At 38.8% G+C, this 12,398-nt stretch overlaps 1 protein-coding gene across 1 annotated transcript; it reads left to right on the plus strand.

Moving 5' to 3' along the window:
• On the plus strand, window positions 8,513-12,187 carry LOC109215331 (putative calcium-transporting ATPase 13, plasma membrane-type). The gene is made up of 3 exons (XM_019379405.1): window positions 8,513-9,484; window positions 9,643-10,196; window positions 10,375-12,187. The coding sequence occupies exons 1-3, from the start codon at window positions 8,659-8,661 to the stop codon at window positions 12,001-12,003; spliced, it is 3,009 nt and encodes a 1,002-aa protein (XP_019234950.1). The 5' UTR covers window positions 8,513-8,658; the 3' UTR covers window positions 12,004-12,187.

Here is a 12,398-nt window from a genome sequence, read left to right on the forward strand (position 1 = left end):
GTCGTGGCCTTGAGACTCTTGTGTTGACCAAACAATCATCATGTGGTCTTTTTGGACCATTGTGCGCTTGAATCATGACTAAGGTCGTTGTGGGCCCTCGACTCAATATCTTTAGCAATCCCCTAGCATGTGTGGTGAGGAATAGAATTTTGAGTCCAAGTCCCAAGCCAATGGCCTAGAACTTGCCCCGAGTGTTTGTTGAGGCGAAATCATAGGTGAAGTTTGACTTGAGAAGTGACTATAGGCTCTCCTTTGATCCAATTGTAAAATGAACAATTCCAGGGCCTACCAATAAAATGATCCCTATTTAACCCTTTTGAGCCTTAAACCTTCTTCTTTCATGAACCAATGCTACAAGCCTATACCCGTCTTACCCTCTCTTGGCACCCACACTTCCCTTGAGCAATGGCAAAGTCTAAGTTTGGGGGGAGAGACAAGAAGGAAAGCAAGGGAAAAAGGTACTAAAGCAAAGAAGAAAAAGGCAAGGCAATGAAAAAGAGAAAAAGAAAAAGACAAAAAGAAAGAACAAGGTGAAAAAGAATAAAAAGGGGTCAAGAAAAACAAAAGTGAAAAAGTTGTGGAAACAAAAGTAGAAAAAGGAGAAATGATTTGAATTGCCTAAGAAAGAGTGACAATATATCCCTCTAGCCCTTGAAAAGAAGTGAATTACTCAAATGAGTCAACAAAGTGTGCCAAAATGAATCAAAGAAAGTGCTTAAGGGAAGGTTGAACCCATTTGAACAAGAAACATGCCCTACCCTTACCCAAAAGCCCTCACAATTGACTTCCCAAAAGCCCTATAGGATCTTGAGTCGAAGGGAACCTACATTAGTGGATACTTACATAAGGGGCAAGCATATGGTACCTAGAGCCGGACTTGTGACCTTCTTTGTGAGAGAAATGAGTGAAAGTTCTTCAACCTCGATTTGTGTGTCAATACTCTAAAAAGTGAGGTTCGCTTAGGGAGAGTTTAGGATGTGTGAGTTTGGGTTCCACAATGACCAAGGTATTTGAGAAAAGCTCTTTGATTAAATGTGTCAACCCTTGATGCTCTTGTGTCACACTTAATCCACAGTTTTCAAAAGCTTAAAATGTGTTAATGATGCATTCGTATTGAGGGCAATTGTTAGTCCCAATTGATGCTTGTTGAGGTTACTCTAGGATAGCTGGAAATTCTTGGACTGCTCTTTTTGGGGTGGGTCTTATTTTGTTTGCTTGAGGACAAGCAAGGGTTTAAGTTTGGGGGAGTTGATAAGCTAGGATTTTACCATGATTATACCCCTTACTTGCTATTGCTTTTGTTACAAATAGCCACAAAATAGTCCCAAAAGGCTTACAAGTTGCGCTTGATTGCTGGTTTGAGCAAGAAGGTGACAAATGTCAAAGATCGGCTCAAAACGGAGTGAAACTTGCCAAGTGTCAAGAACAAGTGAAGTTGAGGAACAGGAAGACCTAGCGCGGACCGCACTGATTTGCCACGCGGCCGCGCTAGGAGATTCAGAGAGGGGTAATTTGAAGAGCAAGCCACGCGGCCGCGCTCCATTTCTGTGCGGTCCGCGCAAGGGAAGTTCAGAGAAGGCTTAAGTCTCACGCGGTCGCGCTACATATCAGTGCGGTCCGCGTGAAGGAGATTCAGAGACATGGAATTTTGGCCAAGTCAAGCTATGCGGCCGCGCCCCATTCCTGCGCGGTCCGCGCCGACCCTCCGCCGCGGCCGCGCTACATTTCTGCGCGGTCCGCGGCCCCCCAACTTCAGAAGATGAGATGTTAGAGTTCAAAGAGCCTACGCGGCCGCGCTACCTTTTTGCGCGGTCCGCGTTGATCCCGCAGGGGTATTTTTGTTCAGATTTTCTAGCTAGGTATAAATAGATCTTTTTACCATTTTTAGGTCGAGTTTTAGATTCTGAACAAGAACTGCGCTCGTGAGAAGTATTGTGTAGCCTATTTTGGCAATTTTCCTCTTCAATATCATAATTTTTAATTAATAATCAATCATTATGTTATTTTCATCATCTACTTCTACTGTTTCTTCTTTAATTATGTCTAGCTAAACCCATTAGCTAGGGTTGTGGCTCAACCCTAGTGTGGGTAGTTAATGGGTGTTGCATTCTAGGGTGAGATTGAGATTGGGTATTTGTTATTTGGGTTGATTTTGTGTTTCAATCTAGAATTTGTGGTTGCAAACATGAATTCAAGCTTAGTGGGTCTAACTCTTCTTGAGAAAGAGAGTCATATGACCCTAAAAGTTAACCCAACAAGGAATTGGGATGGACCCATGAGAATGGTAGTCCCAATTAACGGGTTAAACCTCGAAAGAGTAACTACCCTACTTGAGCCTTAGTTTCCCGGTCTAATTGGCCTACCTAATTGGTCTCGAGAGAGTCAATTGGGCAAAATCGTTCTCTCTACCGAGAGGTGTGAGAATGAGTGCAATTGTGCAACGGCTATAGCAATAAACCCATATTTATCAATCTCCCCTTAGTAGCTTCTACCCGTTAGCTAGCCACCTAGGTAGTGTCACGACCCTAGTGCCTTTTTCCTATATTAAGCACAACTTAACAATATTTCCTTAGCATAATTTAGCTTTAATCCTTAGATTACAATAGTAGTTTTAAATATAAAAACCCCCAACAAAATGTTAGGAGTGCAATTAGAAGTACAAACGCAATTCTAGGCTAAACAGGTAATCCAACTCCATTCCAAGTTCCCTGTGGAAATTCGATCCTGATCCACTATTCGGGTATTAGTTATTGCTACCCACTCTTCCTACCATTGTGTAGTGTTGAGACGGCCGCGATCACTATCTACCTACATTATGCTTTAAGAATTGGAACTTCATATCATTATATTGCTGGCCCTAGTAAGTGTCGGAGTCGACCCCTCGTCACTACTTCTTCGAGGTAAGACGAGATACTTACTGGGTACATACTTTTATGTACTCATGCTACATTTCTGTACTTGATTGTACAAGCTTTGAGGCATGTGCATCTGGCCATCAGTCCGGCGCGTAGATTTGATTCCTCAACTTGAGACTTTCCGGTGAGCTGCCCTTTTGAGCCATTCTGCAGCAGCTGGAGTCCCTCTCATGTCTTTATTTTCCTGTCTATTTCTTTTTCAGACAGTAGGATAGTATGGTTTTGTATATTCTACTAGATTGCCCACATACTTGTGACACCGGGTCTTGGCACACACATTAGTGGACTTATAATTTTTGGTTTACTTTCATGATTTAAATTCGTAATTATTGCTTCCATTTATTTGTGCTTAAATCTTAAACTCAATTTTTTTTTATAAATAAGGAGAAATTATCACGTACTAATCATTTAAACGAGAATTCACTAGTTTATTAGTGTTGGCTTGTCTAACAACGGTGTTGGGCGTCATCACGGCCTAATATGGAATTTGGATCGTGACATGAACTAAATATGGAAAGTCAGTTACGTAGTGAAAGTTTTTGTGAATATTATGTTTAGAAGGCTTGTAATTACTACTATGACAGTACAGTTGTTATTTTGTTGGTTGATGTAATTACTACTATGACGGTACATTTATTTTTGTGGTTTGTGGTATGGACTTCTATGAAGTCCATTATGTGAATGTTATGACAGTTGGTGTTTTGAAGTAGGTGATGTACTATGACAGTTGAAGTTATGAATTTCTGTAAATGTTAGTAAATTCTGAACAGTTTGTGGTATGAATTCCAAGTTCGTCTTTTTCCCTTTATTGTGATGTACTATGACATTATCTTCTTGTTAATATAGATTGAACACATAAGGATATGGTAAAGATGTAACTGCTGTTATAGCATGTATTTGTACAGATTAACACCTACTAATTCAAAGTGGAGAATGCTAAAATCGAAGCCTCATATTCATTCACCATTTCAGGCAAAAAACATAAGCATCATACTATTACATCTCCAATTGGAGTATCATTCTAATTGGAGATACTCCAATTCTTAAGAAACTAGTTCCTTACTCCACTAAGCAATACATGCCAATTCACTACACAAAAAGAGGGTTGAACTAACACAATGATAATCAACTAAACAAGGAAGAACCATAATGAAATCTACTTCATTATCCAGGCAGCAAAGAATCCAACAAACTGTGCCCAAGAACCAATTATCACCATCATTAATTGTACAACTCTTTCTTCCAACTTTTTGACTTTAGTAGCTTCAGATTTGTTCATGGCTTCCGTGGCAATTACTTTTTCGCTCAACTTTTCTTTTTCAATCGTAACCGCATTCAAAGACGACATTAATTCTCTTATTCCAAGCTCGGAACCATCCGGATATTTTATCTTCCCATTCAAAATAACCACATGATTTATTCTGCCAAAGAACCATTTAAGAGATTCAATTTTCAAATTAAAACACTAGATATAGTAGAAAGATAAGACAAATCCATATAAAACACTTACCTTAGGCCGTGCACATTTATAAAATTTTCTATCGAGGTTAGCTGGAGTGGTTGATGTGAAATAGTTGGCAATAATACCACATCGACACCTTCTCTGAGAGGAAGTACTACTCTGCTACATTGAATCTCACCTGAGAGGACAGAGTAGAGCAAATGAGAGGAAAGAGAATTTTGTGCCTGAACCCTAGTTTTTCATCGACTGAATAAGGTCTTATTTAAGCGATGGAGGAGACTAATTAACGGTTATAAGGGTGTGGCGAGTTTCTAAAAGAATGGGTCAAGAATTGCCTAGTTGGCAAATTATTATGGGGATCACGGCACCATGTTGGACATCTGTTAGGGTTAGGGACAAACTTATATACTATATTAACGGTAGGTATGATTTTGGACGGTAAGTAGAAACGGGTATAAACTTGACTAATTTTCGATAGTATAGGGACAATTTTGGCCTTTTTTCCTTCAGAGATTGACAAATTGAACAATGTTGTTACGGGCCAAATATTTCCAACAACTGAAGATAATTTGAACGCGATAATTGTCTAGCATGATCGTGGGGGGATCGTGAATGGACTAGCAATTGGTGGTGCTCTAATGTGTGACTTTCTTGTCACATTAGCAACTAGATTTAAGCATCACCCAACTGCTTTTGACTCGTATCATCGAATTCATGTTCATGCGGGGCATTCTCTCAAGTGTAAGCCTCATGCGGCATTGCAGAAACTCAATTCGCCACAAGAATACCGATTCATTAGCTCTGCTCAGGCACAAGGAGTTAGTGTTATCGACTTTGGCAGGGGAAGCACCTTTGCCATTCCTAGGTGTGCATTTGATATTGGTGACGCTATAAAGTTGCATCGATCGAGTAATCGCTTTATTTTATATGATAAAGTAGAAAGTTGTGAGGGAATAGTGGTAGCTTATTTTTATTTCAGTGACCCGAACATTGCAACCTGGCAGCAAGCTTTTGATCCAGGTGGAGTTCACCAAGAAACGAAATGCTCCCTCTTTCGGGACAGTGATGAACATAAAGCCGCACAGCTGCAATGTAATGCAATTGACAGTGCCCAACAAGCTTTTCCCTCTGAATATTCTGCGGATGGCCAAGCTTCAATATGGCATTGTGATGAGTTCCCCACTTTGCTTTCACGTACAACTAAAGTGACGTGCCTAAGTGGTGTGGCTACTGGGATGACTTTTTCTCTATTGAATGTTGCATTTGACTCAATATCTGGTACTACACTAATGGCCACGAAAGATTACATATGGGAATTCTTTTCAATGGTTCAAGCCAACAAATGCTCATGTTCTCTCATTAGAATTTTCTATCTTGAACCTTGAAGACAAGGTTCTTATTGAGGCCGTGGGTATTGTTATGAACGTAGTTAATATTTGGCAGGGCATGGTGGAAACTTAGAAACTTATTTGTGGGACCCGGGGTTAGGAACATGCGAGGTATGAGGAATTAATAAATCAATTCTAAGTCTAGCTTCTCATCCCCTTCTTTGGATTTCTCATATCTTCCTTAGCTTCTGTATTTTGTATTTCCGTTAATGTTGTTCTACATCTTTAAGTTGTAATCTTTAGTTACTACCATTTAATATAATTTATATTTTGGAGCGGTTACAAACGGACGTCTGCAGTTCACCAAACTTGACTTCACATTAAATGTTTAAAAAAATAACAAAGGAATAAACAGCAAATTCTTCAGCTCATGTATGTTTAAGAGAAAGCTTGTAGAAGAAGAATCAAAAGGTAAAATATATAACTGGTCAATATAAAAAATATAAAGGAAAAAAGTTGAAAACAACAAATTTATTAAAGAAAGACCTGATCGAAGTCTTTTTACTTCGTTATACTGTATGATCTACTCTTTATGCCATCGAGTCGTCCAATTATCTCCTCCCTCCCCCCCCCCCCCCCCCCCCCCCCCCCCCCCCTCCCCCCAAAACCCCCCCTTTTTTTTCCTTACAATAATTCTGATTCACTTTTAATTTGATGCTTCTCCTAGCGTAATCAAAACAAATAGGAGGGAGTATTTATTTACTTAATATGCTCTACAGCCATACATATATGTATATGTCGTACCTTGTCACATGCTTCCTAAATATATATATATATATATATATATATATATATATATATATATATATATATATATATATAATATATATTATTATATATATATATTATATATATATTAGGCTAAGTTATGAATATTTAATTTCGCAAATGTTTTTCTTGACACCAAAATATAGGAGAACGATTTTCTTTTCTTTCACCTTGTCATGTTCTAAATTTTCGATCCTCGTAAATTGAAAGTTAAAAGTGCTAGACAGAAAAATGAAGGCCCTCTTCAATTGAGAAAACACAAAATAGTAGCTGTTCAACGATATTTAGCTAGCATTTGGCCATAGATTCCAAATTTATTTTGAAAAATTTGATTTGGGTGAAGTTTGGTTTGAAGATGAAAATGTGTTTGGACATACGTTTTCAAAACATATTTTCCAACTTTATTTTGGAAAAACATGTATATAATTCCCAAATTTTGAGATTTTGCTGATTTTGGGATTTGAGATTTGAGATTTGGGATTTGGCCAAATATGGGCAAAATTTATGGCCAAACATGAGTTTTGAAAATAAATCCCAAATTAAATTTGACAAAACTCATGGCCAAACGGGTCTTAGACGTTCACTTCTTTTAAGTTCCAGCTATATTTAGTAAAACAAAATAATACTTCAAAGAAGACTGACTTTGATCCATGCATGCAATGACGACAACGTCATGACATCATTTCAAGTGACGTTTTAGTACTACTAATGGAAGAAATGGACATACTTTCTTTGTTCCAGTTTATGTAAACCTATTTCCTTTTTGGTCCGTTCCAAAAAGAATGATCCCTTTCTAAATTTGGTAACAATTTAACTTAAACTTACAATTCTACCCTTAATGTGAAGCTTTTGTAACCACACAAATAATATGGGCCCCTTTTTGACTTATTTAGGACCACAAATTCCAAAAGTCTTCATTTTTTCTTAAACTCCGTGCCTAGTCAAACAGATTCACATGAATTGGAACGGAGGAAGTACTTTTCTTGAGATAGCGCCTAACAGTATATGAAGTTTTTCCAAAGAACAAACGAAAATGCAGATGCCCCATTTATAATCCACACACAATGCAAGAATTTCACCGAAATTGGACAACCTGATGTACGAAGCTCGCATTTACGCGGGTCCTAAGAGGGGCCACACCCAAGAGGATTCACAACATATAAAACCGGTGATAGTATAAGTTCACCGTACAAATAATGAATAGTAGGATTCAACAGTATATATTAGTACAGTACTACTTATTTTTTGAACCAACGAGCTTTGTTTCTAGTAGTTGAAAAACTTTTTTTAAAACGCGAGTATAACTAAAAAGCTACCTTGAAAGAAAGAAAAAACCAAAGGCTGAGCATATCTTCAACTAACATCCATTTTCAGATGCACTGCAGTATCCAATGTCTTTTGCTATAACTCGTTAGCCTTTTTGGTAAGAGGGAAAACCCGCGGCCGCTACAACCTCTGCCCTTCGGGTGAGCACTTTGTAGTGAACACTTTGTGCACACTGAATAAACCTCCCCCTATGTAATAGCCTGCAAACCACACAGGGAATGTAAACCACACTAGGCAAGCCTTGTGCGACAAACTCAATCCCAGAAGGCATTGAGGGGAGATTCGATCCCAGATCATCCATTGCGACAAGCTCAATCCCAGAAGGCACTGAGGGGAGATTCGATCCCAGGTCATCCGTATGGATGACCACCCTCCAAACCAACTAGGCAACCCCGAAGGGTTTATAACTCGTTAGCCTAGTAGAGGAAGATTTTCAGTAAAACAAAAATGCTTGCTCCTTCACGAAGTGAAGTAAATACGTTCTTTATTGAAGAAATTGACTCATCATCTGTTACACATTAACAAACTATTGCATGGAATACGTAACCGTAATTTCTTCACATTTTCCTTTCCTTATCTATTGCATCGTTTTAAGGAATAACGCGTACGTATCACCTAATAAACTACTGGTAATTCAGTGAGAATACTGGAATAAGAATTCGGAAGTTGAAAGGAAATTACTTACTTCCTTGGTTATATATGTACTACTACTTCATGCAATGCATACAAGTTGCAAAATTCAATATTTACCTGCAGTAAAAGAAAAGCATAGCTATATTTTTTTGTGCGCTAATCCTCTATGGCTCTCCACTCACCCAAACACAGTGATGCCATAATATTTTTAAGCAATGACAGTTCCCTGGGGAAATTAAAACCCCAGAAGAGGTTGCAGTTGGTTTTTAGAGCCATATATTTTGTGACTTTCTTGACCAAGAAAAAGATTGGTAGAAACACATTAATCCTTTCTCAGTTGTTGCGCAATCCATCTGTCGTTATCGACATTGAAAGCATCAATGATCATAAGGAAGAAGAACTCTTTCATGGCATCAACAAGGAAGCACTTGCCAAGTTGGTCAGAGAGAAAGACTTCAATGGCCTCCTTCAATTTGGAGGCGTGCTACAAATCATCGAAATTCTTGGATCAGACCAGAAGTCAGGTTTAAGATTGAATGAGAATGAACTAGAAAAAAGAAAGGAAACTTTTGGTTCCAACATTTATCCCAAGCCACCAGCCAAGACTTTCTTGAGTTTTGTACTTGAAGCTTTCAAAGACACAACCATTATCATCCTTCTGGTATGTGCTGTTTTCTCCCTTGGATTCGGAATTAAACAGCACGGACCCAAGGAAGGATGGTATGATGGCGGAAGTATCATCGTTGCAGTTGTTCTTGTCCTTGCAGTCTCTTCCATCAGCAACTTCAAACAAAGCAGGCAGTTTATGAAGCTCTCGGATGAAAGCAAAGATATAAAAGTGGAAGTAGTGAGAGACGGACGCAGACAGGAAGTATCAATCTTTGAAATAGTGGTGGGTGATGTTGTCTGTCTTAAAATTGGCGATCACATTGCAGCAGATGGACTCTTCTTGGATGGCCACTCGCTGCAAGTAGACGAGTCCAGCATGACAGGTAAACAGAGACAGACCTACGTTGTTTCAGTATAAATCAATGAATATATATGTGAAAAACCCTAAAACGTAGTATAAATATTTAAGTTTTGAACCTATACTTTAAAGAGCTCAGAACTTTTAACTCAATAAAATTAGACTCTGAAACCACTTATGCAGGTGAAAGTGATCACGTTCAAATAAACAAGACACAGAATCCCTTTTTGGTCTGCGGAACAAAGGTAATGGACGGATATGGACACATGCTTGTCACATCAGTGGGTACAAATAATGCATGGGGTCAGATGATGAGCAATATAACAGATGACAAGAATGAGCAAACCCCACTGCAGCAACGGCTAAACAAGCTTACCAAGTATATCGGGAATGTTGGTCTATTAATGGCTTTTCTTGTTCTAGTCACTCTATTGATCCGTTACTTCACAGGACATAGTGAATATGACAATAGTCGTCGGGAGTTCATAGGAAGCAAAACCAAAGCAGGTGATATCATGAATTCTTTGGTTCGTATGATTGCTGCAGCAGTAACCATCATAGTGGTTGCAATTCCAGAAGGTCTGCCATTGGCTGTTACGCTAACTTTGGCATATTCTATGAGAAGAATGATGCTGGATCATGCAATGGTCCGTAAGCTATCTGCATGTGAGACAATGGGATCAGCAACTACCATCTGCACAGACAAAACCGGCACTCTCACCTTACACAAGATGCAGGTAACAGATGCAGCCTTGTTTACTGGGTTCAGCTGAACCCCCTAACTTCGATACGGAGCATAAATACTTACAAAAATACCAAATTTTGAATCCATAAACTTTGAAATTGCAACGATTTCAATAGTAAGAACTTAGAGGTTGAATTCATCAAATCTAAATTCTGCTTTTACCTCTGCAGGTAACTGAATTTTGGTTAGGAACAGATATGATTATGACGACATCACAGATAGCACCTGAAGTTCTTGAAATGCTACAGGAGGCTGCTGGTTTGAATACTACAGGTGAAGTTTATATGACACCTTCTGGTCCTCCAGAAATCTCTGGTGGCCCAACTGAGAAAGCGATTCTATCATGGGCCATGACAAATTTACTAGTGAACTTTAATGAATTAAATCGAGAGCATCGAATCCTCCATGTTGAAGTTTTCAATTCACAAAAGAAAAGAAGTGGGGTATTGGTATTAAAAAATAGTACAGGGAAAGTTCATACACATTGGAAGGGTGCTGCAGAGATAATTCTAGCTATGTGCTCCACTTATTATGTCAAAGGTGGAATAATTGCACCTATAGATCATGAAGAAAGAAAAGAACTTGAGTTGAAAATCAAATATATGGCAAGCAAGAGCTTGCGATGTATTGCATTTGCTTGCAAAGAAAGCAATGCAAAAAATCAAATTCTTGAAGAAACTGAACTAACCTTATTGGGTCTGGTGGGTCTAAAGGACCCATGTAGGCCTGGCATAAAAGAGGCAGTAGAATCCTGCAGGGCTGCTGGTGTTAGCATAAAAATGATTACTGGGGACAACGTGTTCACAGCCAAATCAATAGCTCTTGAATGTGGAATTCTCCAACCAGCTGAAGACTTGAATATTGCAGTAATTGAAGGACCGACATTCAGGAATTACTCGCAAGAAGAGAGAATGAAGATTGTTGAAAGAATATGCGTGATGGCAAGATCTTCACCGTTTGACAAGCTTTTGATGGTTGAATGTTTGAAGCAGAAAGGCCATGTTGTAGCAGTAACAGGCGATGGAACAAATGACGCTCCTGCATTAAAAGCCGCAGATGTTGGACTTTCCATGGGAATCCAAGGCACAGAAGTCGCAAAGGAGAGCTCCGATATAGTTATCTTGGACGACAATTTCAATACAGTGGTCACAGTCTTGAAGTGGGGTAGGTGCGTATATAATAACATTCAAAAGTTTATTCAGTTTCAGCTCACAGTAAATGTTGCTGCTCTTGTTATCAACTTTGTTGCTGCTGCATCATCTGGAGAAGTTCCTCTGACAGCAGTCCAACTTCTATGGGTTAATCTCATAATGGATACTCTTGGGGCCTTAGCTTTGGCAACTGAGCGACCCAGTAGTGAACTAATGAACAAGAAACCAGTTGGACGAACTGAACCTTTGATAACTGCTGTGATGTGGAGGAATATCATTGCTCAAGCCTTATACCAGGTAACAGTGCTATTGATCCTGCAGTTCAAAGGAAGTGCCATCTTTCATGTGAATAAGAAGGTGAAAGACACCTTGATCTTCAACACTTTCGTCTTCTGTCAAGTCTTCAATGAGTTCCATGCCAGGAAGTTGGAGAAGAAAAACATATTCCATGGAATACTGAAGAACAGACTGTTTATTGGGATAGTGGGTATGACAATACTTCTCCAGGTAATTATGGTTGAATTCCTGCGGAAGTTTGCTGATACTGAAAGGCTGGATTGGAGGCAATGGGCCGTATGCATGGGTATTTCTTCACTTTCATGGCCTATTGGTTGGATTATGAAGTGCATTCCTGTATCGAACAAATGAAAACTTCAATCACTAAAGCTGCAGCTAAAGACACAAGAATATTCAAATAGTACTTAGCTCTTCTCCTTTTTTTCTTTCTCATCCATTTAGAACTTTGTTCTTTTATTGCTTCTCCTAAATATGTCTCACTGCTTTTTACAGTTTGACTTTTATTATAATGTTATATTGAAGTAAAGTTTAATCCTTTAAGGCCCCAGATATGCATCATATGAGTGTTATACCACTGACGATCAAATGGTATAGTCATACAATTAAACAAGATTAAAAATCATCAAATCTAACAAGAAGGCATAAGTATAGTCTATTACTTTAGGAATTCCAACAATTTGTTTTGATACGACAAGAGTGGGTTGCTCTAGTGGTGAGCACCCTCCACTTTCAACCAAGAGGTTGTG

The sequence above is a fragment of the Nicotiana attenuata genome, chromosome 1 (assembly GCF_001879085.1).
Source record: "Nicotiana attenuata strain UT chromosome 1, NIATTr2, whole genome shotgun sequence".
NCBI classification, from domain to species: Eukaryota; Viridiplantae; Streptophyta; class Magnoliopsida; order Solanales; family Solanaceae; genus Nicotiana; species Nicotiana attenuata.

Bases quoted from the DNA above. Each gene is read 5' to 3' on its own strand.
- LOC109215331 (XM_019379405.1), top strand. From the start codon at position 8,659: ATGGCTCTCCACTCACCCAAACACAGTGATGCCATAATATTTTTAAGC. The intron at 9,485-9,642 runs GTAAACAGAGAC...CCACTTATGCAG, and splicing joins AGACGAGTCCAGCATGACAG to GTGAAAGTGATCACGTTCAA. The intron at 10,197-10,374 runs GTAACAGATGCA...TTACCTCTGCAG, and splicing joins TCACCTTACACAAGATGCAG to GTAACTGAATTTTGGTTAGG.